This window comes from Eutrema salsugineum, unplaced genomic scaffold (assembly GCF_000478725.1).
Source record: "Eutrema salsugineum unplaced genomic scaffold, Eutsalg1_0 scaffold_3, whole genome shotgun sequence".
Taxonomy (NCBI): domain Eukaryota; kingdom Viridiplantae; phylum Streptophyta; class Magnoliopsida; order Brassicales; family Brassicaceae; genus Eutrema; species Eutrema salsugineum.
Window position 1 is genome coordinate 17,660,796 of NW_006256756.1, and position 27,050 is coordinate 17,687,845.

The 27,050-nt window shown below is 39.9% G+C and overlaps 2 protein-coding genes, 1 non-coding gene and 1 pseudogene across 3 annotated transcripts; all 4 read right to left on the minus strand.

Annotated features, from left to right (window-relative positions):
• Positions 1 to 1,324: 1,324 nt before the first annotated feature.
• LOC112085654 lies at positions 1,325 to 1,431 on the minus strand. Its single transcript, XR_002898954.1, has one exon. It is a non-coding gene; the product is annotated as a small nucleolar RNA R71 (small nucleolar RNA).
• Positions 1,432 to 15,049: 13,618 nt separating this feature from the next.
• LOC112085804 lies at positions 15,050 to 15,150 on the minus strand (annotated as a pseudogene).
• Positions 15,151 to 23,482: 8,332 nt separating this feature from the next.
• On the minus strand, positions 23,483 to 24,060 carry LOC112085498. Its single transcript, XM_024154718.1, has 2 exons — positions 24,057 to 24,060; positions 23,483 to 24,006 (listed from the first exon to the last, which is right to left on the minus strand). Exons 1-2 carry the CDS (start codon positions 24,058 to 24,060, stop codon positions 23,483 to 23,485), a joined length of 528 nt encoding a protein of 175 aa, XP_024010486.1.
• An 850-nt stretch (positions 24,061 to 24,910) lies between these two features.
• Positions 24,911 to 25,920, minus strand: LOC18014871. The gene is given in 2 exon segments (XM_024154719.1): positions 24,911 to 25,008; positions 25,011 to 25,920. Coding segments are annotated over 2 exon segments (1,008 nt in total).
• Positions 25,921 to 27,050: the final 1,130 nt, after the last annotated feature.

Here is a 27,050-nt window from a genome sequence, read left to right on the forward strand (position 1 = left end):
AGAGGGTTTTGGTGGTGTGTTTAAAATGTAAAAACGAATCCTAAAGAGAAAAATACGGGAATTAAAATGACCTAATAACTAAACTTAACGAAAACGGGTAAAAACAAGAAAAACGGCTAACCTAATTGCTTAAATGAAAAACGATTGAAAGAGTAAATAAACTAGACTAAAGCTTGAATGAAAATCGGTGTAAATCTATAAGAAAAGAGGCGCTGGGGTTCAGGGAAGTTTTCTCAAGGGTATGAACGATTCAAAACATTGCTAGAGAGTAAATTTGATAAGATCTTAGCTTAAACTTTTCGAACTGGAGTCACGGACGTATGAATACGCCACTGTCGTGATCATAGACAACTATCTCTCTCAATCCTGACCAGTAGGTTTCCACTATGGCCCTGGAAAAGAAGAGATGCATTATGTTTAAGACTCGTCAGCATTCACAAATCGCCCATAGGTAGGTTTCCACTCCTATGTTTGTTTTGCTCTCCCAAAATAGATATGACACCGGATGAACACTTTCGTGTCACCAAGCACCTGGATCAGATTGTAGTTCATGGCGCTACTCTCATGCAGTAAAAACAAATTCAGAAGAAAAAGTTCTAAGATTCGGCTCAAAAGCTCATGGAACCCTTACCGACATATAAATCCCCATCGAAAATCCCTTAATCCCAATAATAAAACTACTCAGAGATAATAAACGAAATCAAAAACATAGTATTAAAAAGTAGTACAGAAACCGAAATTGAAAAAGAAAGAACAAGGGTTCAAGAGACAGATCTCTCTCTCCCTAAAACCTAAAAACAAAGCTTAAAGTAAAATTTCTGTAAAGTAAATTTCTGTAAATATTTCGTCTCTCCTCTTCTCTCTTAAAAAACGACCTAAATAACATGTATTTATAGTCCCCAATACTCTCTGGTGTCTAGGGTTCTGGATTTGAGGCTAGGAAAATGATACGGGCTTCAAAAATGGGCCTTCAAAGTCGGAGTTAGCTGGCCGCGGTCAGTATGGAGCTGGTATTCAGGCACCACCTGTGCAAAACAACAACTTTGAAGTGAAGGCATCATTGCTGAATATGGTCCAGAATTCAAAGTTCCATGGGTTAGCAATGGAAGATCCCTTGGAACACTTGGATCAGTTTGATAAGGTGTGTGATCTGACCAAGATTAATGGAGTTTCAGAAGACAGCTTCAAGCTAAGACTATTCCCATTCAGTCTTGGTGACAAAGCTCATCAATGGGAGAAAAATCTTCCAAGAGGCTCCATTCAAACCTGGGAGCAATGCAAGCAAGCATTCTTATCTAAGTTCTTCTCCACCTCAAGAACTGCAAAACTGAGGAACCAAATCTTTAGCTTCACTCAGCACAGCAATGAGAGTTTTGGTGAAGCATATGAGAGATTCAGGAGCTACACAAACCAATGCCCACACCATGGGTTTAGTGAGGCTTCTCTTCTCAGCACACTTTATAGAGGAGCTCTTCCCAAGATTAGAAACCAGCTGGATACTGCTTCCAATGGGAACTTTCTGGGTAAAGAAATTCATGCTGCTTTAGAGCTAGTGGAGAACTTAGCATTGAGCAATGATACTTATGGTGAAGACTATGACAGATCAAATAGGTCTGAAGGTTCAAGCTCAGAACAGAGGCTCACCAGAGAAGTTAAGGAGTTGAGGAGTGAATTAGACAAGCTGAAATTCACCACTCAGAAGCCAATGCATTTTGTTGGAGAGTATGAGGAACCTTCTCAAATCTTTGAGAACATAAGTGAAGAAGGTCTTACCCAAGAGGAGCTCAACTACATTGGGAATCAGAGGTTCCAGAGATATCAATATGGTAATGCCAATCCAAACCTCTCTTACAGGAACACCATTGTAGCTAACCCACAAGACCAGGTGTATCCCAATTCTCAAGCTCCACAGAAATTTGTTCCCAAGAACAACTTTCAAGGATCTTTTCAACCAAAGCATCAGTTTGCTCAGAATCAAGGTTTTGGTCAGCAACAGCAATCATTTCAGGGTCCTAATTTCAATACACAGCAGCAAAAGGCACCACCAGGGTTTGGTCCACCACAGTTCCAACAGCAAGCGCCTGTTCAACAACAGTTTCAGCCACCAATAGTTCAACAGCAGCCACAGATGGGTACAGATATGGTGGGTATTCTGCAACAACTACTTCAGGGTCAACAGATCTTTGCAAGCCAGAATGCAGCCATGCAACAGGAAATCAAGGAACTGAAGCAAAACCAGGCATCAAGCTCAAGGAACCAAGGCCACCTACCTGGAAAACCAGAACCCAAACCCAAGGAATATGCCAAGGCCATTACACTGAGGAGTGGAAAAGATTTACCTGGTATTGAGAACAACAAAGTGATCATTGAGGACAATGATCAACCTGAGGGGGAGGCAGCCTTAAAGGATGATCAAGTTGCTGAGAAACCAAGGACAGAAAAGGGTAAAGAGGTAGCAAAGGAACCAGAACCAGAAAAAGTATATCTGCCACCACCTCCATACCAACCAAAGCTCCCATTTCCAGGGAGATTCAAGAAGCAACTAGTGGACAAGGCAAGAGCTGTATTTGAGAAGGCACTCAAGGAGACACCACTCACAATGCCTCTCATTGATGCATTCTTAATGATGCCAAAGATAGGGAAGTTCTTGAAGGATGCCATTCTGAACAAGACAAAAGAGCTTCAAGGCATGGTAGTACTAAGTCATGAATGCAGTGCTATCATTCAGAAGAAGTCCATCCCAAGGAAGTTAACTGATCCAGGGAGTTTCACACTCCCTTGTGCCATTGGACCTCTTTTATTCTCTGGATGTCTTTGTGATCTAGGAGCATCAGTCAGCTTGATGCCATTCTCCATAGCAAAGAAGCTGGGCTTTAGAGTGTTCAAGCCTGCAAGGATCTCTCTTATCCTTGCATATAGATCAGTTAGATTGCCTGTTGGTATGTTGGAAGATCTACCTGTTAAGATTGGTGGTTTTGAGGTTCCAACAGATTTTGTTGTGCTGGAAATGGATGAGGAACTAGTAGATCCTCTCATCCTGGGCAGGCCATTCTTAGCCACTGCAGGAGCTATAATTGATGTAAGAGGTGGGATAATAGAGCTTCAACTTGGGTCTGAAAGGCTCAAGTTTGATGTGAATGAGATGATGAAGAAACCCACCATTGAAGGTCAATGTTTCTATGTGGAGACAATGGATCAGTTGGCTGATGAGTTGCTTGAGGAGCTGAACACTGAGGATCCTCTTCAAGCTGCTCTAACTCAAGAACAAGGAGACAAGGGGCTCTTAGCTGAAGCAAGTGAAGGGTATAAGCTGTATCTGGACAATGCAAGAGAGCTGGGTCCTGAGACAAGGTTTTTGGAGCTGGAACAAGGTGGTTCTGAAGTTTTTGCTATCAAGGAATCAGTCACCAGCCAAAGCAGCTTGGACCAGGACTGGAATGAGGCTGATGCACCCCCTGTTGAGCTCAAGCCTCTACCAACAGGGCTCAGGTATGCTTTCTTAGGCTTAAACTCCACTTATCCTGTCATCATCAATGATAGCCTATTAGAGGACCAAGAGAGTGCATTGCTTAATGAAATAAGAAAGTTCAGGAGAGCCATAGGGTATTCTTTGGCTGATATTAGAGGGATCTCTCCTGACATTTGCACCCACAGGATCCACCTAGAGGACCAATCTATGTCCTCTATTGAGCATCAACGACGACTTAACCCCAACCTTAGGGAAGTGGTTAAGAAGGAGATACTAAAACTTCTTGAGGCAGGGATAATTTACCCAATCTCTGACTCAAGATGGGTGTCTCCTGTTCATGTTGTGCCCAAGAAGGGTGGGATCACAGTGGTGAAAAACGATAAGGATGAACTCATTGCTCAAAGAACCATAACCGGCCATCGCAAGTGCATTGACTATAGGAAATTGAATTCTGCTTCTAGAAAAGATCATTTCCCTTTACCATTCATTGATCAAATGCTTGAAAGGCTAGCTAATCATCCTTATTTTATTTTCTCGATGGGTACTCTGGATTTTTTCAAATTCCTATAGATCCAAGAGATCAAGAGAAAACAACATTCACATGCCCTTATGGCACTTATGCTTATAGGAGAATGCCTTTCGGTTTATGTAATGCACCGGCCACTTTTCAAAGATGTATGATGCACATTTTCTCTGACATTATTGAAGAGAAAGTTGAGGTGTTCATGGATGACTTTAGTGTCTATGGCTCCTCCTTCTCGGATTGTCTCTCTAATTTGACACAGGTGTTGGAGAGATGTGAGCAACACAACTTGGTGCTGAACTGGGAGAAGTGTCATTTCATGGTGCAAGAAGGGATAGTTCTTGGGCAGTCCTAATTCTCATTGTGATCACTTCTCTCAAAAAGGAAATGTGAACTCCCAATGCATACAACCTCTTTCTCTCATTTGCTCTTTTTGCTTGAGGACAAGCAAAGGACAAGTGTGGGGGAGTTGATATGTCCATAATTTGCATCATTTAGGGTGCATAAATCATTCCAAATCATGTTTTATTTCATGCATTTTAGGTCCTTAGGGTTTGTTTTAGAACTTAGGAGATGCATTAGGTCCAAATGAGTCTTTGCATGTTTTGAGTGTTTATCAGGTGAATTTGGAGCTGAAAACATGAATCCAGGAGGTGGAATGGTGAGCAAAGCTTGAAAAGTGGAAAAATTGGGTCTTTGGAGGATATTGGCCATTCTCGCTGGCCAGGAAGGTTTTACCGACCATTTTCATGTACCGCGGGAAGCTTTACCGGCCATTTTCATGTACCGCGAGTGAAGTGTATCGGCCAAAATCTCCGGGTGCAAACATGTCTCAGAAATCACCTGTCCGGGGAACCTTCCGGTCCGATTCAGATGGCGGGTGCTTCATAGAGGTTGGAGAGCATTGGATCACGGTCTCATAGCAAGTGAAATCGTGGAATTCGGACGCGTGAGCAGAGAGTTAAGCTCGTCGGAAGGAACCCCTATCTCGCAGGTATTCCGGACCGAGCAGATCAGTTCTGAAGGATGCGAAGGACGGTGCACTTCCAGGCCGATTCAGTTTCCGGGTCCTGCATGAGAATCAGAGACATTTGAGTCGTCTTTCCAGAACGTCCAAGAGCATTCAATTCGGATCTATGAGCAGGAAGATACGGTCTCCGGAATGGACACATGTCTAGACGCCTCTCTCGGGTCGTGTACATGCACTGCAAAGATGTGCCCTCCAGGAAGCCTTACACTTCCCAAGCACCGAAGCTTCCTTCACCAAAGTTGGAGATAAACAAGTCCTCTGTCTTCTGCAACCGAAATCATTCAATTCGGACAAGTCTCCAGGGAGTTACACTCTCCGGAATGCGAGATGGTCCAGACAGCCCAGAATGACTAAGTTAAACATGCCGCGATGGAATGCCACGGTCCACACTTGGCCGTGGCAACTTTTGTGCACCCTCGGCAAATGACACGATCTTCATGCCACGGTCTACACTTGACCGTGGTAAACATACACTTGGCTGAGAAGAACTTTGCAACCATTCGGCGATTGACACGTCCAAAATGCCACGGTCTGAGGCTTGACCGTGGCAACTCCTGCAAAGCTTCGGCGATTGGCACGAGCTGAATGCCACGGTCTGGGACTTGACCGTGGCAAATGAACAATTGGCTGGAGACAACTTTTACACGGCTTCGGGTTTTGGCACGGTTTCAATGCCACGGTCTGAGACTTGACCGTGGCAAACAAATACTTGGCTGGGAAAGATTTCACATACATGCTGGTTTTGACACGATCTGAATGCCACGGTTTAGGAGCTTGACCGTGGCAACATTTACACATCTTCGGCGTTTGACATGGTGACTTGCCACGGGTTCCAGACGAAGCTTGATCAGACCGTGGCATCATAAGGAACCAAGAACACAAGTGAAGACTTTGACACGGTCAGGATTGCCACGGTCACACCAAGAACACACCAGACCGTGGCAAACCCATCTTTGCCCACCAAGGCCGGGTCAGTACCCGGTTTGTTCCGGGTTGACCCGGTTCGCCCAAGCCTCCTTTATAAGGTTTTTAGACCTAATTTGTGGAGAATGGGAGGAATCTACTTTTAGTCTTCTTTCCCCTTTTGTGAAAACCTAATTAATACACTTGTTTTAGAGAGCTTAATATCGATTTGGAAGTTTCTTTTTATCCTGTTCCATCATTTCTTATCATCAAATCAAACTTCTAATCATAATTAACAACACATCTTGCAAAGGATCTAGTGTGTTGATCATGATTAGTGAGTAGTCACCTTAATGAGGTTCTAGATGTGTAGGTTAGGGTGCTAAAGTGTTAGATTAGGAGTGCTTAGGGCTAGATTCATTGATTCATTTCTCTAAACAGCTGTTCTCTATGCTAGATCCTTGATAATCACTTGAGATCTAGATTCTGGGAATTTCATGCACCAAAAGTGTTTGATGAAATTCCTGAAAGAGTTGTATTAGGGGTTTAAGAATTTTTCTGCATGATGATGTATTGTTATTTGCTTGAATGATCATTGAGAACTGTTTATTAATGCATATTGATTCATATTTCACAAATGGGAATTTGGTTTGAAAATGGATTAGTATAGGGGTTAATACCTTCATGAGAGGATTAACCTAGATTAGAGTTCTTAATTATTTGAATCATGTCTCATCATTGTCATTAGCACTTCTAGTTTAGCACCAAGCACCCTAACCAACTATCATGTCTAGAATCGCATGCCTCCATCATAGTATATTCACATCATTTGTCATTGCTTAGTTCTTGTTTTGTCATTGTCATTAGTTTTTAATCCAGTTTATGTTTGTAGTTGTCTTTAGATTAATCAAAATCCACTCTTGTTTGCTTGAATTAAGAACTTGATCACATAGTTTAGTGTCTAACACCACATCTGGATTGATTAACCTCTTTGTGCTACATTGACAAGGGGATTGATAGCCCTGAGACCCTAAAAAGGTTTGTCTATCAACAACTTGCTCTTCGCGTATCTTTTGATTGAACCGTTCGATTGCCAAGCTGTAAAGTGTGTTGGAAAGCTGATACTTACATCTTTAAGATCTCCAAATTTGAGTTGGATCAGACGTTGAGAAGGTCTTCAATCGGGGGTGAACTTCTGACAGTTTGACTATGAGCTGAAATCTGGTTTTCTATCCATTTTGTTAAGCTTTTCCCTAAGTTACCTGAAAGAGTCTTGGAACTACAAATACTAGAAAAACGTAATAAAAGTACTTAAAAGCAATTAAAAACATAGAAAAAGTATTTCAAAACGATCCATAAAAGTGGTCAAAATACGGTGTTATAAGTCCCTCATACACAAGTTTGGTTTGATAACCCCTTGTACTACAAGACAGGGGATCGATAACCTCTACAAAGAGTGAAAACTCTTAGTTATCAATCACTAAAAGAATTCAAATCTCATTGTCCTAGTTTCTAATTCTGAAATGCAGTGCAAACAAGATTACTCATAAAACTTTTGCCATACTCGTCACAAAATGAACCAAGCCTAAGCATCAGCCTTCACAAGCAGTCCTAGTTCCAACCTTTTGACATTCATTAAAGTTTATGTGGATCATGCTCATGCAAATCATGTGAAATCATTTGGCTTGGGACTGGGTTTTGAGATTAATATGATCTCAATATAAGTCACTGGTTACTCTAGGCAAAATGATTTCTCAAAAAATAGTAGACTTAGTAATATGCTAAGGGTAAAAAGCAATGGATGCATACAGAGTTAGAACTACATTTACCCACAACCAAAAGATGATTTTACTCCTTACTTTAAACCCCTGAAGTCTCTCTTCTTAACTTAACCTGTCACCAGCTCTCATCACTCCTTTTCATTTAAACTCAAGAGGAATGCTCTCTTTTCTTTTCAAACACTTAGTGAGATTTTGTTCATTTAAACACTTAGCTCTTTTCTTTATTCAAGTCTCTCTCTCTTTTTAATTCCTTTCTTTTATTTTCTAGTCAGCACTTTAACTTAGAGCTTTCTTTTCATTTGTCACTCTCTTTTCTTTTTTTTTTAGAACACATTCCCCTAGACAGAACCATTTTCTTTCCCATTTCCACCTCTCAAGATTTTTCTTTCAGCTCACAAGGTCAAACAAACTCTTACATGCTCGCCTAAACCTAGACTATTCCTTGATGTTGGACTAGTATCTACATGCAGCCCTATCTCTGTCGCTCTAAACCCAACACTTTTTACCAAGTCTACTAGAAACAAGGCCTCACACATATGCACACACTAAGGGTTGTTGGCTTCAAAGACGGTTTGGTTAAAGGCAGGGAACTCTCTCAAGATGAGAGAACGGCTATTTGAGCTAGCAAGAGTGGCAAAAAGGGATAATAAAGCTCAAATATTTTATGGTACCCATGAGTTCACAATGACATGCACAAACATAATAATTGAATTGTCAAATTATGGTTTTCACTTAAGCAAGACTGGAACTATTCAAAGCTTGATTCAACCAACACAAAGGCAGAGAAGGACAAGTTCCAAGGATGGATCAATCTTGATTTCTTTCTTGTTTGCATGCAACAGAGAATTAGAGACTAGTGCGATGAACAAAATTCTTAAAGTGATGCTCTCTCAAGGAAAAATCTATCATTACTCCCATGCAAATGATGAAACCTATATGATTATGCAACTAGACTTAATCCTAAAGATGTGAATGCAACTAAATGAAGATTTTTTGTGAAAATTTTTCAATTTTTTTTTCAATTTTTTTTCTGTTTTTCTATGAAAATAGATGTTAATGCATGATCAATGAGACTCAAGACTCTAAAATAGCAAATAAGATCAAAGAAAACATGGTTAATAGACACTAAACCCCTCCTCCACACTAAAAAAACACAGTCCATTGTGTTATAAAAATATGAGAGAGGAGGGAAAAGAAAAACAAGAAAAATGCAAAGTGGAAAATCAAGAACTACATGCATATATACATGGCTTTGGAGGTGGTACCTAATCACTGAGGTCAGACCCCACATAGTATGAAGGGTTGGAGGTGGAACATGATGGAGATGGCTCCATTGGTGGACTGCTTTCTGGTGACTCAGGGAGGAAGGCTGTTGCTGGATCAATCCAAGCCTCTTTACCAGGTGGCATTTCAGGTGGACAAGCTGTTGAACTCTCTCCAATCTCTTCTCTTTGAACTGGTGCTGGAGTTGTGGCCGAGTTCTTCTTTGGTGAAGCAGGTGCTAACTACAAGAAAATAGCCATATTGCAATGACGATTACATGTTGCAATATGCCAAAGACATTGTTTCAAACATATAATTTGTAATATAATTGCGACAAATTTATAATGTTGCTGTTTGTGTCTTGCAAATTTGTATTGTTGCACAAACGTTGCCAATTTTGCAATGAATTGATTTGTTACTATATTTGTGGTATTAATGTAATGATATTTTCACTGCAAATTTATCGTATTAATGCTATGAAACAGTCATAGCAAATGCTATTGCAGATTTGCAATAAAATTATTTCTTGATTCTTTTGTGGTATTCATGCAGCAAATTTTTTGCTACTTTTGTGGTAAGATTACAACATACATTTGCAACTTTAAATTGTCATCAATATTAATATATATAACAAACATTGTTACAACTTTTGCAAGAAATATATTTATATTTGCATTGAAAATATTGTTAAAAAAATATCGGTAACTTATTAACTAGAGTGGATTGCGCAAAGAATTTGCCACGGGCCCAATATATGGATATATTTTATTAGAAGATGAACACTCTCATTTATAATGCAGCTTCCCCTTCTTAATAATCCAAGTTTGTCGATTTGGGACAACTCAAAAGACCAACTTTATAAAAAAAAAAATGTCATACGCATTTATGGGCTCGAATTAAATATGAGTCCTCAATCCACTAATATATCTTTTAGGTCTACCATTATGCATATATTTATACAAATTTTAGTTCATATATTCTCTAATATAACAAAATTAATCTTTAAAAATATATATTAAATATATTTAAAATAATTTAAATAAATATAAAACTAATCATTAATTAATCTCTGATTAATTCTGATTTTTTGTTTACGCGCTAGGCAGACCTCGACCGTCCGACGAACGTCTAACGTTTTTTTGAATATGGGTGTACAGCACTGTGAGCTTCTTGACCTTCTTCTTGAGATATTGCTTACCATCCCGGTAAAGCAAATCTAGTCACTGATGCGCTTAGATGGAAAAGGGTTGTGGCTCTGGCCGAGCAAGATGTTGAAGGATTAGTCCGAATGGTTGGGACGCTACGGCTAGCGGCCTTGACCGATGATGTGGAAGCGTTGGGTTTAGTTTCAGCTTATCAAGCGAATCTGCTAAACCGAGTAAGGATTGCTCAGGAAAAAGATGAAAATCTGATGAAGTGGGTAAAGATGGATCAGACCGAATACCAGACTTTGAACAATGGGACAATCGCGGTGAAGGATCGGGTCTGTGTACCAAACGACAAGGAATTAAGGAAAGAAATCATAAGGGAAGCTCACCATTCCAAGTTCGCGGTTCACCAGGATCGACGAAGATGTACCAAGACTTCAAGCGGTATTACCACTGGGTCGGGATGAAGCGGGACGTGGCTGAGTGGGTGGCCGGGTGTCAAACCTTTCAATTGGTTAAGGCTGAGCATCAAGTACCAAGCGGCTTGTTGCAAAGTTTACCAATTCCCGAGTGGAAGTGGGACATGATCACGATGGAATTTGTGACAGGATTGCCTGTGTGCGAGAAAATAGATTCTATCTGGGTCATTATGGATCGGTTGACTAAGTCCGCACATTTTTTAGTCGTAAACAAGCATGACAAGGAGGATACTTTGGCTAAGTTGTATGTTGAGAAAATAGTCAAGTTACACGGTGTACCGGCGAGTGTTGTGTCAGATTGGGACTCACGGTTCACATCGGCATTCTGGAGGACTTTGCAGAAACGCTTCGGGACTAAGGTCCACATGAGTACGGCTTACCATCCCCAGACCGATGGTCAGTCCGAACGAACCATAAGGATTATAGGATCTGTTATGGGCGTGTGTGTTAGATTGGGGTGGCAAATGAAAGGAGTATCTGCATTTGGTGGAATTTTCCTATAACAACAGTTTTAGGCGAGCATTGAGATGTTGTTTATGAAAGCGTTGTATGGTCGGCCTTGCCGTACACCGCTATGCTGGACCCAAGTTGGGGACATTTTCTTGGAAACCCTAAACCTAGGAAGCCTCATCTTTTACCCTATATATAAAGTGAGTTCGTGGCAGAGAAGAAACAGAGAGATCAGAGCAGCAAAGCCCTGCTGGAGTCACATTTAAGCAGCCACCATCAAAACACTTCGAAGAAGAAGCTATTACAGCAACCTAGAAGGCTGATCCGACATGTTCTAACCAGATTATACCAGTATGAAACTTGGTAAGGTGATTCTAGACCCTCATATCTAGCTATAGCCGCAAACGGATCATTATTTGTAGTTATATTCTAAAAGTTATGAGTTTTTTCTCGAGCCATATTTGCAAAGGTTTGATCCGTGAGCAGCCGACTTTCGAAGCGTTTTTCCGTCGATCTAGGAAGCTTCAGAAGACTATATACATACCATCGTTAAGATTATTAATCCAGATTTCCATATCTATCTTTCAATACCCATTCCAAGCTGTAACAAGAAAGTTATGATCGTTTTTCAGTTGGATGTCAAATCTGGCCGAAGGTGAACCATATTCATTATTCATCATCAAGTAAAGGTGAGGCGAGACTTGTGGATCTATAAGTTTTCTTAGACATAGCTGTATATGTGTGTGCTGAACCTAGAATTAGAGATTGATGTTTAATTAAAATGAACATGAATGATTCTTTGAAATTGTTGTATGTATTGTTGATTGGTCTTAATCTAAGCGCGTTAGAGCGCATGATTGATCTCGGCCTATGGACGGATTGCTTGATGGTCTTCACGAAGGATGTTTCGCAAAGTGGGACCATGGCTGGACCGTACACAGAGGAAGTATGGCTGACGGCCTGTGAGATTTGTGGCTGACGAGTCACCAGATTTAAACATTGTGACGTTCTCGTGAGTGAGAACTTGTGTGCTACGTTTTTGTGTACTTGTGAAATATTTATGATTGTTGTTTGTCTAATCGTAGGTTAAGTAGACATATATGTAGTTATGTTTAATTCTTCGTATAGATCAAGTGTGCAGGTAGGATCGTTCTCACTGAGTATCTTCAAAATGCTCACCTTTTTTTTTCCCTTTCAGGTGTTGTTTAAAAGATCATTTTGGTATAGAGTATTAGTCAAGTTATTCAATAGAGTTTCTCCGGCTTTGGGGTCTCACAATTGGTATCAGAGCGTCAGGTTAGCTAACCGGCTCTGACCCGGATGGTGTCTTGGGACGTGGTTGAGTTAGAGAGAATTCGAGGACGAATTCCTTGGAAGTCAGGGAGAATTGTAACATCCCGATTCCTGGTATATGAAAAGACTTATAAGAATTTCTTTGGCTAACTATGTCATCAAAGTACTTATGTTTTCGGACACTGGTCTTGAGAGAACTCCAGAGTTAAGTGTGCTTATGCTGGAGTGATAACACCAGATTTTGACCATTTTTATGGATCACTTTAATGTCTTTTACAGGTGTTTTTACTCCATTTTCAAAGGTTTTCAAAGGTTTTCTATGTTTTGGATTTTAAAAGAATTTTCAGGTAATTTGGGATAAAGAGGCACAAATTGGAAAGACTCTTTTGGATAAATGCAGACCATCAGAACTCTCATGGAGAGACGAAGACCTTTCACCGTCTGATCACCCTCAAAATTGGACAACTTGTAGAAGATTCAACCAGCTTTCAAATGCACTTGGTTTGGAGACATTTTAACGGTTGGATCTCAAGATATTCCACTAGCCCCGGAGGCACTCAAAACGGCCAGCAAGTCACGTGACCGCGGCCACCAGCCCATTCCCGCGGTCAAAAGCTTCCCGACCGCGGCCAACCGCCTATTTCCCGCGGTCACGTCACTCTCGACCGCGGCTGGCCAACTCCGAATTAAAGCCCATATTTCTGAAGCTCAAAGTCATTTCTCAGCCTCAATTCCGGAACCCTAGAGACCACGGAGTATTGAAGACTATAAATACTTGTCATTTATGTCGTTTTTAGACAACCCTTCATACTTTACAGAAACTCTTTTCCTTTAGCCGTTATTATGCGATTTTTGTAGAAGATTGTTCAAGTCTGAGTTCTTCAATAGAGAAGCTTTCTTTCATCTCTTTTCTTTACTGTTTTTGATTACTTTTATTAAAACCAATGATGATGTCGACCTCAGCTATGTCTGAGTAGATCCCGAGTTGGGCTTAGGGTTCCCGAAAGGGGCTCTCATAATCGATTAAGACATCTAGGTTTATAGATCTGGGATTTTAACTTTGTTCTCTGTTTATTCTCGTTCTTATTGCATGTATGCTTGATTGATCACCTAGTATCTGATCTAGACAGTTAGTATTGCAAAAGTTTTCATTAAGTATCGGACCTAGAATGAAACAGACGATTTTCCGTAGGAGTGGAAACCTACATGCGGCGAGATCGTGAGTACTGACGAGTCTTGTGCAGCTCTTGCGTTCTCTCCCTTTCAGGGCCAGAGTGGAAACCTACTGGTCAGGGTTGCGAGAAACAGTTGGTTATGATCACAACAGTGACGTAGTCATACCGCCGTACTCTAGCTTAGAACCCTATATTTCGATATCCGTCAATCCCAATCTATCATCTGTAGTGTTAAAACCGATTCTAATCCCTGTAGAGTTCCCGAAAGCTCAGCGTTTTTAGCCATAGTTTACAAACCAATCGGTTTTTACTTGCTTATTTAGATCTGCATTTCAATTGTTTAGGTTCGATATTTTGCTTGCTTTACTTGCTTTCCATTCGATTTTTCTACTTGTTTTCTAGGATAAATTTATTTGCTTTCTTTCGTTTTAGTTTAATATGCGAAAAACAACCAACCTCTAAAACCAATCTAGTTTAGACAAAAAGTTAGAAATCGTAGAAGAATACCAGGCACACAAATCTCTGTGGATTCGATCCCTAAATACTACCACTGATAGCTGTACACTTGCGGCTTTCATTTGTTTTTGTTAAGGGTAAAACTTGTTCCCTCACGCAGTTGACATGCATTAAGTTTTTGGCGCCGTTGCTATGGATTTGTTTCGCTGCCTTTTGTTATTTTTCTTGTTCTAATTTCTGTTTTAGACACCTGATCTCTAGTTCTTTCGCTGCACTAAGTTCTCTTTCCCTTTTTTTGTTTTTCTCTGAATTGCATAAATACCAGGCGCACACCTGTAGAAAACATTCCAATTCTAGACGAGATAGACAGACACGAAAGAGAACTTCGAAGACTTAGACGAACGCAATGAATGGCCAACGACGACCAGCCTGGAGATCCTATTAACGGAGCTTTAAATATGGACCAAGACGGGTCCGAACATGGAGAAAATGAAGAGAACGATCACAGACAAGGTGATCATGCTCGACAAAATGGAGAAGACGATGAAGTTCCTCCAAGAAACCACCAAAACCGCGAGAGAGAAGAACGTGAAGACCTTGATGCATCTATCAATGCAGCTGATGGTGACCACCAAGGGATGCAGCAGAATGGACGTGTTAACCGCCCTGTTCAGCCAGCAAATCAACATCGAAGACAACCCAGGAACCATCCCATAGCTGATTTCGATGCACCTACTCAAAATTTTCAAAACCGATCTGCAATTCGAGTTCCATTTCCGAACCGGAATGAGTTTGAAGTCAAGCCTGAAATCATCTCATTGGTGAAACAAAACCAATTCTATGTAGTTCCTTCTGAACATCCAATGGACTATATCGAGCTCTTTGAAGAAATTTGCAGCATGATGAGAACAAACCATGTTCCAGCAGACTATTTAAAGTGTAAGTTGTTCCCTTTTTTATTAGCAGACAAAGCTCACCGTTGGTTGAAATCTTTGCCTGCAGGATCGATTACAAATTGGGAAGAATGTAAAACTGCTTTCCGGAACCACTTCTATACTAAGTCAAGGTCGAACTTGTTGAGAACCAAGATCTCAAGCTTTCAGCAAGGACTGACTGAACCTTTCTATGAAGCCTGGGAACGTTTTAAGGAGTATGAACGTGATTGCCCTCACCATGGATTTCCCAGATCAAGTCTCCTGAGCACACTTTACCGAGGTTTGCAACCAAAATACAAACTTTCGCTTGATACAGCTAGCAATGGAGATTTTGGACAAAAGACGATAGCACAAGGAATAGCCCTTATCGAGAATTTAGCTCAAGCCAATAGCAATGATTGTCCTGAATACGATCGCTCGACGAACCAAACCGGAGCAGACAACAACGAGATAACCGAGTTGAAGAACATGATGAGCCAGCTTTTGAAAGCAACAATCCCCCAAACCATGCTTGTGAGACCATCAATGGCGCAGAAGATGAAGGACCTAGTGATATCGATCACATTAATCAAGCCTTTCAAGAAGAAAAGGGTGAACTATGTAGGAGCACAAGCACCATATCCAAATCGCTTCAACAATGGCTTCAACAACAACTTCCGAAATGCAAATTACAACAATCTCTCTTACCGCAATCCAAATGTGGAGAATCTTCAAGATCAGTACTACCCACCACAGCAAAATCCTTCCAAAACAAGTTCCAAGGTGGAAACTTCGGAGGGACAGGAGCTTATCAACCGCGACAGCCATATAACTATCAAGGTACGGGTTTTGACAATCAATTTGTACAACAGCAAGGAGTTACAACGAACCAGCTAGCTTCACAAATCGGAAGACTTGAGCAGTCCATCCAACAGCTTGTTACGACGAATGAGAAAGCATCTAAAGACATGAATGTGAAGGTTGACTGCATGTACAATGACCTGAACGGGAAGTTTGAAGCTTTATCTTCGCACATCAAAAAGCTGGACGTACAAGTTGCCCAAACAGCCGACTCTATGAAGAGGAAAAGTGGAGCTCTTCCCGGAAGAGTTGAGGATAACCCCAAGAGGTTTTGCAATGCTATAACCACATTGCCCGAAGAAGAGGCCAGAACTGATGGAAATAATTAAGAAACCCCAATCTTTGTACCACTTTACAAGGATGTCGATGCCAAGCAGCCACCATTCAAGGTACCTCAACGATCACTGTTTCAAAGGCTTACAAAAGCCGACGATCCGGGACGTTTTGTTATCCAATGTTTCATTTCAGGAATCAAGTTCACAGACTGTGTGATTCCGGAGCCGATGTCAACATCATGTCAAAGGCATTTGCCAAAAATTGGTCATAAAAACCTTAAGGACATCGACGATCAAGGTTATCTTTGGAGATTCATCTCAAAAGGATACTGAAGGGGCGATTCATGATCTACAAGTTCTAGTAGGAGACAAGATTGTTCCAGCAGATTTCCAAGTCCTGGAAATGGATCAAGACAAGGAGAGGCCACTCATTTTCGGGAGACCATTTCTGGCTACCGTAGGAGCAGTAATCGATCACGGAAACCGGCATGCTGTTTTCCTCAATATAGATCGCAGAAGGTTTTATCTGACTATCCTAGATGATTTTCCAAGCAAAGGAAGCCGGCCAAAAGAGAAAGAAAAGGAGAAGTCAAAAGCTTTTGCAAAGATCAAGATCATCATTCCACCGGATGCAATAGAAACTAGTGAGGACCAAATCCAGGAGCTGATCGAAAACACAAAAAGGGTTTTAAACAATGTTAAAGTCCGAAAGAAGAGTAAAGGAAAGAAGACGGCTCCTCAAGGAGAAGACGTAAAACCTCCAGTAACCGGAAGTGATAAAGGCACATCAAGTGGAGTGCCATTCAAATCAGCCTGATTCTTCATGCCTACGTCGAGCTAAACGACTTAAAACAAAAGCGCTTAATGGGAGGCAACCCATTTAGGCACTCTTTCTTTTAGTTTTCTTTTCTTTTTTACAATTTATGTTTTTTTTTCTTTTAATTTCAGGTACTTTTATAAAACAAAAACAAAAAAATTAGAAAATAAGAAAAACCGAGAAAGAAGGACATGTTTTTAGCTGCTCGGCCCGGCAGAAACCTGAAAGTTGGACGAAGGCTGCAGGAAAAAGGGCTGCGGTCGCGACCAACCGACCCGCGGCCAAAGCATCATCGACCGCGGCACCATGAATGTGACCGCGGCCGAGCCTATAACCACTGCGGTCGCGCGTCTCCTGACCGCGGCCGTTGGTCGTTGAGACGGGAACTCGGACTTCCGCCGCTTTTCAAAAGTTTCCCGGTTATTCCTGGCGATTCCCGGTGTTACCTGGTAATTCCCGGTGTTTCCCGGTGTTACCTGGTGATTCCCGGTGATTCCCGGTGATTCCCGGTGTTTCCCGGTGATTCCCGGTGATTCCCGGAGCATTCCCGGTAAAACCCGTTAAGATTTCCTGTAAGTTTTAAATTCCCCGTTGCGTACAAGACAAGACAGGTAAGTTCCCGTAAACTTTTGAATTCCCGTAAATTTCCCGTTTTCGCTAAAAAAAGGCTTTTTAAAGAAAGGAAACAAACTTTTTGGATCAAAAACTCCTTTTTCTCTTCCCTTCCAAAAGACCTGGAGATTTAGGAGATAGAACATCTTTTTCAATTCTTAAGCTTTTTAAGAGATTCTTGGCCTAAACCTCACTCTTTTTCAAAAGCTGATTTCAAATCTGTCATCAAATCTCTCTTTCCAGCAAGGTATGAAGCTCAAATTCACCATTTTGAATTGATTTTGGAATTTAGGGTTTTCTTGAAAAGTCCAAATCTTGGTTTATTGATGGTGGAAATAGCTTAAGAACAATAGATTATCCTTCTAGGTTATCTGAAAATCGATTTTAACACCTAGCTTAAGAGAAATTGAGATTTTTGAAATTTGGATTTTACATGCTTTATAAAAATCGAATTTGGAACAGCAAAATTTGGTGAATTTGATTGAGTCTTGTGTGATTAGTGATTAGTATTAGGTAACCTATAGATTTTACATGGAAATTGCTCATTAAAACCAATTTTTAGAAGATTTCTATGTTGAGAACATCAAAAATCCGAATCTGGTCATGAACTACTCGATTTTTTTCGATTCAATGTCAATTATGCTTGCTCATGGTTTTAACTAATCTCTTGATACTAGGATTAGTATAACTGGTCGTTAATGTGTTAAAATCAGCATCCATAATCATTCCTTTTCCAAGAATCATTTCGTCTTGTAGGAAAATGGAACAAAGCATATCCCGAAGGAGCCGTCGCACTGGTGACAGCTCTGAGGACGTTTCCGATGATAGTACTCTTGGAGAGTACATGCTGAACCAAGCCAGACCGAGAAGAAGGAATTACGTAATGAGGTTGCTCCAGCACTCAAAAGAAACACGAGCAATTCCCGAGCCACCACAGATCCAATACATTGGGAAAGAGATCAACCCGAGAATGGACTATGTAAGACATTTCAAGAAGCTGAACATCAAACTGACGCCCTACATTGATTATCATACACTCGAGATGCTTGGAATTAGAGAAGATGTAATCTGGTACATCGATGCACTTAAGCTGAGACCCTACATGGAGCTGAACCTTCCAAGTTATCCCGAGCTAGTCCGCGAGTTCTTAGCAACTATTACACTCCACCACACGAAGAGGAGGAACCCCAGAGCATCTGATGGCATCTTGTTATTCTCTATCCGCGGATAGACTTACTCGCTCACAATTTCTGCACTTTGTGAAGCTCTTAAGCTTCCATACACTGATGGTATTCACCTTGAAGAAGAACCCGATTTTGACTTGTGGAGAGAGATGGATCATGGCGTCTATGATAGCGGGAGATCCAAGTCAGCCCTTTTTACTCATCCTGCAGTGAGAGTTGTGCACAAACTCTTAGCACACACGATTTTCTCTAGAGCCAACATGGGATGCGTTTTGAAGACCAAGCTCATTACACTTCAGATGCCATTTATGGAAAACCCACGAGTTGCCTGCTTTGCATGGATCATAGCACAGAACATGGTGAAGGTGAAGCATGATTTACATGGTTGCGAGGACGCTACTCCAGCTTACGGGAGCGCTATTACAGCGATACTACAGGCTGTAGGATTCGATTTCTCATCTGATGATCTACTTACCGACGTCTGGTATGACCTACTTTATCTCTCTCGCGATCACACTATCTCTCGTGCCGCTTTCGATCCAGACAGGTTTGGCTACAAGTATTGCACTGGCACCGAGGAGCACCGAGTCTGCTTACCTTCAGCATCAGTCCCAAGATTGTGTAACGGAGGACGTCCGCGATGGACTCCGGAACAAGATGAGTTTCTTCCATCTGTGCCTCGTCTACCATTCACCATCGGCCAATACATAGTGGCCAAGGAAAAACGTGATGCAGCTGCGGCCCATGTTCACTTTCAGCCATCTGTTTCGACCGGCCACACCTCATCATCGACTTCGTCACACACACATTCTGATCTGGAGCGCAGAGTTGAGAGACAAGGACGACGCTTTGAGCGCGTTGTCACTTTCCTACAGGAGCAACACCAATTCGAAGCAGACACATCGGAGGATGAGTGATTGATCAGCACTTCACTGCCATCACGGTTCTATCATCATTTTCTTTTCTTTTATCTTATTTCATTTTTGCTTTTATTCACCATCTTCTCACCAACTTTTTCACACTGGGGACAGTGTGATTTAAGTCTGGGGGAGGATGTCTATATGTACTAATCATTTCCTTGCTTTGCTTTCAAAATTTCAAGTACTTTTTAAATTTTAATATGTAACCTATTCGACCTTATGTATTTTTCAGGAATGTTTGACACAAAACTATGATATTTTAGACATGCATGCTTCTACACTATGCATGATAGCTCATTTGTGGTTAGCACTAGACTAGGCGGTAGCTAGAGTACTTGCACTACGAACTCCCACCAGAGGACTTCTATTCATGGAGATTCTTTCTGACAGGATATACTAGCTCATTTTATTTGACCTTAATACTGATATCTAATTTCCTCATCGTTGATTTTAGGCAGGCATCAAGATATACATCTAGGACGTCTTTTACCCTCATTTTTACCACTCTTTGTCGTCCTAGATGGCCAGTTCATCTTTATCTGGTACCATACCCTAAACCCAAAACCCTTGTTTTCAATCCTCATGCATTCTCTCTTTAGTTTATATCAGCAGATATATGCAAAAACGTCGGAGAGAAGAGGAGCGACGCAGTTTTCAGTCACTCACAAGGAAGACTGAATGGAATTGGGAAGGAAGAATATCGGAAACCTCATTAAGAGTTACAAGACTGATTTTAATTGTTAATTTCGTGCTCTCTATGACTCTATATCTAAAGGTGTTCCCTCCATTTCAAAAAAAAAATTAGAAAAAAAAATGAATGAATAAATGAAAAGAGAGAGGGAAACAAAAAGCCTAATGAGTCTTAGATTGTCAAAATTTTTGGAGCAAGAAGCAACCACTATCCATTTAAAGAGCTATGGTTTGTTTTGAAAGATTTACAAAAATCTAAGTCTGGGGGAGTTAGGAGAGAACCTGAGGGAGAGGACGAGGAATCTATGGCAAGAAGAAAGTGACTGAAAACTGTGGATGCCAACAGCTTCACTCTCTCTTGCTGTTTTGCATAATATCCTGCATCCTCCAGATCTTCAGGTAACCCGTAAACACTTGAAACCTTACCTCTAGAATAACCCTTTTTGACACCTAGCCTAGATTGCCTTGCCTATACTTTCTTTGATGAGAACCACCGAGATTTTTAATGAATGTTAAGAGCTAGTTGACTGGAAGTTAGATCTTAGTGCATAGACTTCCGCATGACGGATTAACGGACTAGTTATGCCTGCATTGCTAGTGAGAATTTTCTAGGTTATTCCCGATTGATGCATAATGATTGATATTGGTCTAGAAGTTTGGTCTCTGAGATTTCGTTTAGTTCCTGTGTTTTCAAACTTCTCGCCGAGATTTAGCCTTTGTTTTGTTTGAGGACAAACAAAAGACTAAGTCTGGGAGAGTTGATAACACCGGATTTTGACCATTTTTATGGATCACTTTAATGTCTTTTACAGGTGTTTTTACTCCATTTTCAAAGGTTTTCAAAGGATTTCTATGTTTTCGGATTTTAAAAGACTTTTCAGGTAATTTGGGATAAAGAGGCACAAATTGGAACAAAAAGACTCTTTTGGATAAATGCAGACCGTAAGAACTCTCAAGGAGAGACGAAGACCTTCTCACCGTCTGATCACCCTCAAAATTGGACAACTTATAGAAGAATCAACCAGCTTTCAAATGCAATTAGTTTGAAGACATTCCAACGGTTGGATCTCAAGATATTCCATTAGTCCCGGAGCCACTCAAAGACGACCAGCAAGTCACACGACCGCGGCCACCAGCTCATTCCCCGCGGTCACAAGCTTCACGGCCGCGGCCAACCGCCTATTTCCTGTGGTCACGTCACTCCCGGCCGCGACCGACCAAGTCCGAATTAAAGCCCATATTTCTGAAGCCCAAAGTCATTTCTCAGCCTTAATTCCCGAACCCTAGAGACCATGGAGTATTGAAGACTATAAATACTTGTCATTTAGGTCGTTTTTAGACAACCCTTCATACTTTACAGAAACCCTTTTCCTTTAGCCCTTTTTATGCGATTTTTGTAGAAGACTGTTCAAGTCTGAGTTCTTCAATAGAGAAGCTTTCTTTCATCTCTTTTCTTTACTATTTTTGATTACTTTTATTAAAACCAATGATGATGCCGACCTCAGCTATGTCTGAGTAGATCCCGAGTTGGGCTTAGGGTTCCCGGAAGGGGCTCTCATAATCGATTAAGACATCTAGGTTTATAGATCTGGGATTTTAACTTTGTTCTCTGTTTATTCTCATTCTTATTGCATGTATGCTTGATTGATCACCTAGTATCTGATCTAGATAGTTGGTGTTGCGAAATTTTTCATTAAGTATCAGACCTAGAATGAAACAGGCGATTTTTCCATAGGAGTGGAAACCTACCTGCGGCGAGATCGTGAGTACTGACGAGTCTTGTGCAGCTCTTGCGTTCTCTCCCTTCCAGGGCCAGAGTGGAAACCTACTGGTTAGGATTGCGAGAAACAGTTGGTTATGATCACGACAGTTACGTAGTCATACCGCCGTACTCTAGCTCTAGAACCCTATATTTCGATATCCGTCAATCCCAATCTATAATCCCTAGTGTTAAAACCGATTATGATCCCTGTAGAGTTCCCGAAAGCTCAGCATTTTTAGCTATAGTTTACAAACCAATCGATTTTTACTTGCTTATTTAGATCTGCATTTCAATTGTTTAGCTTTGATATTTTGCTTTCTTTACTTGCTTTCCATTCGATTTTTCTACTTGTTTTCTAGGATAGAAAACCAATCTAGTCTAGACAAAAAGTTAGAAATCGTAGAAGAATACAAGGCACACAAATCTCTGTGGATTCGATCCCTAAATACTACAACTGATTAGCTGTGCATTTGCGGCTTTCATTTGTTTTTGTTAAGGGTAAAACTTGTTCCCTCACGCAGTTGACACGCATCATGGAGCTATCTCAAGATGGGTGACCTATCGGGAAGTTGTTTTGCGGTACCGTGTGAATGAGGATAAAGCACGGGGAAAGATCACATGGTGATTGTAGGGACAGTAGACAAGTCTTATGAGCCTCCCGACCGTCGGACAGGGATGGGCCCATGGGCCTAAAAAGAGGCCAACCGTCGGGCAGTGGTGGGCCAACGAGCATAAGAGAGAAAGCATTGGACTCACTGGTAGGGACGATTGGTGGGCCAATGGGCCCAGTGAGAGAGGACGTTGAGCCCCATAGTATACGGGTTTGGGCTCACTGGTAGGAGCGGTTGGGGGCGTTTAGAGTTGTTGATAGCTAATCCAGATGAAAGGCGGATTCGGGATCTCATGGATATGATAGCCGGTCTATCTGGTTCCCAGAAGGGAAGAAGGGAGCGGGGTCTCACAGGCTGCGACTTAGCTTGTTTGTGAGATTCAAACAATCTGTTTCGTTCACAGATTGAGATAGTTAATCACCACCGATTGAGAGAGTCAATCAAAACCACCATCTTTCATCTCTATCATCGCCCACTTCCGCATAAAACTTGTTATCTTTGATAATCTTGTGAATATAAGATTTGGTGTGACTCCAATTTTATATAAGTGACACTTTATGTTTCTAATTTTGTGTGATAATATACAATGTTATTTTTGTTTGAGCTCGCTCAGTTAAGCGTTTTCATACAAATAAATTAAAGGCTGCTTTACGTAGTTAATAAGTAGCTTTGATACGAATAAATTCATTAAATGTTAAATTTACACACAGAACCTTCAAAGTTATATTTGACAAAGCTTTTGGAAAAGGGTACAAACAATTCCCTCGTTCATGTGAGTATTTGCAAGGTGCATGAGTTTGGAGTCTACTTATTTGTACAATAAGGATACACAGTATCAGAAGTGATCATGTTTTTCTTATAAATTTCTATAGCCTGGTAGGAGTTTGTTTACCTGAGCGTTCTAGTGCAATCTCAAAAAGATCAGCATCGGATTCTTCGTCATAGTCAAGCTTACGTCTATAGCTATTTCCCACAGTGGTCCTCCCGCTGGCAATTTCATCACTTTGACCTCTATTAATGAAAAAATTGCTTAAATACTGAGAATCTAATCTGCCAATAGAGAACAGCTCTTTGCTGTCCTCAAGCCCGGGTGTCTCACCAGCACACGGGTTGGGTGTGCGCTGCACATTTGCCGGACCATAATAAAATGGGGATTGCCCCAAGTTGACAAGAACTGTGGCCTCCCTATTGGAAGCAAGAATTGGATACAGAGGTGACCCAAATTCGTCTGCTTTACAATTAATAACGTGAACCAAGTGTGAGTTGACTGTGAAGTATACCTTCTTCTTCCTCGGGTCGTAACCACAACCAACGACTTTGTTTTCCTTTGCCCACTCATGTTTCTCTGATTCGCAAACTAACTTCATTCCTGACACAGACAAAGAATAATCTTTAAGATTCTAAATTTCTAACTTTCATTATCCACTGAGATTATCTAACACATTTGTATTTGCATAACTGTTTAAAATATTAGAGTATAATCAGAAAAATGAGTAAATATAAAGTTATAGAAATTTAGTTACTTGAAAGTAGTTGAGTAATAAAATATTATAAAATAAAATAAATCACAAAAATATAATGTATTTTAAATTAAAAATGTATAATTTGTATAAGTTGATTTTATTTTCTTATACATATTAATTGTAGCTATCATATTTCGACATTAAAGATATATTCAATAGATTTTTATATTGTTGACTACTAATATTTACAGTAGTTTCCATCACATTTTTTAAAGTGTTTGTTGAAGTAATGGTAGATAAACTATACTTAAATCTATTAGATTTAAAATCGTTTTAAATCACTTGATTTCTTGATCTCAGCATAAATTGTCACAACTGCAACGCTAGTCTATAAAATTTACGAATATCAAAATGAACATAGAAAACTGTAGTGTGATTATAGACATTTGTGAAAACTGAGTACAAAAAAAACTTTTATCGCAATCTTCAATTCATGAAATACGTTGGTGAAAACAAGATAACAAAATATCACTCATGAAAAACAAAAACGATAACAATAATGGAATAAAATTTTAACAAATATGGTTTAATTTACTGAAGAAAATCCGTAAACCAAAAAGTCCACGCATAGACGGGATCATATTTCTTGTTGAGAAACAGAGTCGTTGGTATCAGGTCGACATCATGAATGAGGTGTGATAAGAATGATGTGGAACGATTGACGACCCTTCTACATTTAGTGGGTCTCCATTTCTTGTTAAGACAATTAAGCTCTCAAAGGACGGCAAACTTTTTAATTATGTCTTTTGTTTATTAAAATTTTTGTACTGGTTATTTTTTTCCAGAGTTTTCGTTCGAATTCCTCCCTAGTAACGACATGAAGAAAATAAAATTTAAGTATTCAAAAAAGTAATGTAAATAGATAAATAATACATACCATCGAGATAAACAGCGCCGTCCGATTGGAATCCAATAGAAGCAGGGAATTTCCCAGGCAGTCGTGCTTCGCCCACTTCAGCGGAACCATCAGTCGTTAGTCCTACAGACAAAACGGCTTCTTCGTTTCCCCTGTCCCATTCTTTTCTGTTAACGAGGTTTGGTCCTTCGCTCTTGAACAACTTAGTTTTTTCACCTTCCACTGATGCAAGGTCATTTCCTACGTCATTAACCTCATGGCCGCTACTGAGGATTTCGACGAGTGTGATTTCAAAGTAAGCCTCTTGAGGGAAACTAGTATTTATGAGTTGTGGTCCAGGAAGAGGTAGGGCTGCTCGGAGAACCATCAATGGGTTTTTCCGGTTGTTAGTGTCTCTAAACACTTGATTAAACTTGATCGTCTGTGTAAAATCGACGGAGCCATTTGACACTTCCCATGTGATTATTACACCAGGATATTCGCTCCCCGCCGTCGCGCAGAGCCCTATAAGAGCTGATCGTGGGGAGGTCCCAATCACCAAAGGAGTTGATGCATGGACAGCGAATCCAAATCTTGTCCATCCATTCTTGATTGCTTCTGTCACCAAAGTCGGATGGTCTGTCCAGATGAACAGACCAGGTTTCGACGCGAATCCTCCTGTTGCAGCGCTACGGGAGACATTATAGTTGTTGATATTTCCTCGGCGTTTGATGTCGGAGGTATCTAGCTGGTGGATAAGGCTGGTTTGGTGGAGCCTAGAGATTCTAGCCTGAAAACTATCATTCCGAATGGGGCTAGCCACGTTAAGAGCGGTGGAGCTCTCCGGTCCCCGGAGACAGCACCAGCGGCGGAGGAAGACAAAGAGGAGAGAGGAGAGAACAACAACGGAGAGAATCCCTGCGGTTAAATGGGCCCATCGAAGCATCTCTGTGATAGAAGAAATTTTGAGAGAGACAATAGATGGAAAGAGAAGAAGGACATGGGAGTAGTGGACTTGGACGGGTGGACCCATTCAAGAAAGCATATCAAAAGTATAATAGAAAATTCATATGAATCTGTACCGAGAAAAAGTCAAATTTTTTAAAACATCTCAAATTATTTTATCAATATTAAGATGGAATTATAAATATTGAAAACATACCCTTGCATATTGAACTACACAAATACATTTTCATATGCGATAAGAGTATGTCGATTATTCATTAAATTTTGTAATATAATTTATGTTTTTTATTTTTGTTTAGATATAATTTAATAATAATTAATAAATATTTTTTCTATTTATATATAATTTGTTTTTATTGATTTATTTTCTAGTTTATATATGATCGCGATTAGAAAAATATTATTATAACCGAAAATTTAACAATTATAAAACATCATTATAACATATCTATTTATACTAATCCTAAATAGACCGCGATTATTAAACATATTTATAACCCGTTCATTCATATTATTTGTACATTTGATATATTTTTAAGTTTGAATATTAAAATTTTTCATCTTATTAATTAAAAATATATAATAATATATCATTTTCATATTTATCATTGAAAATATTATTTAAAATTTGAATATTTAAATTAAATCTAAATTAATATCTGATTTATTAATTTTGTAAAAATATAATATTAAATTATTTTATGTTTTTTATAAATAATATAACCTATATTTAAGGGAATATATAACAAATCTAAATTTAATATTGCTTTAAATTGACATGTTTGGTAACATAAATAAGAATAATCCAAAAACAAAATAGTAGAAAAACAAGTAAAACATGTTTGGACACAAAACATGCTTCATCTTTAATAGTATAGATTCAAACCAAATTTGTTTCGTGTTTTTTAGTTTTTGGTCAATTTTTGACCTAATAGCCTATGAAAATTTATGGCACTTCAAATTTAAATAAATTAAAACTATATTTAGAAAATTCTGAAAATACCAAAAAAATATATTTTCAGAAACTATTTAAGGAAAACAAATATTCAAAAAATATTTTAAAAATACGTTCTACCTAATGAAAATTGCGTGTTATATGTTATACGTTTA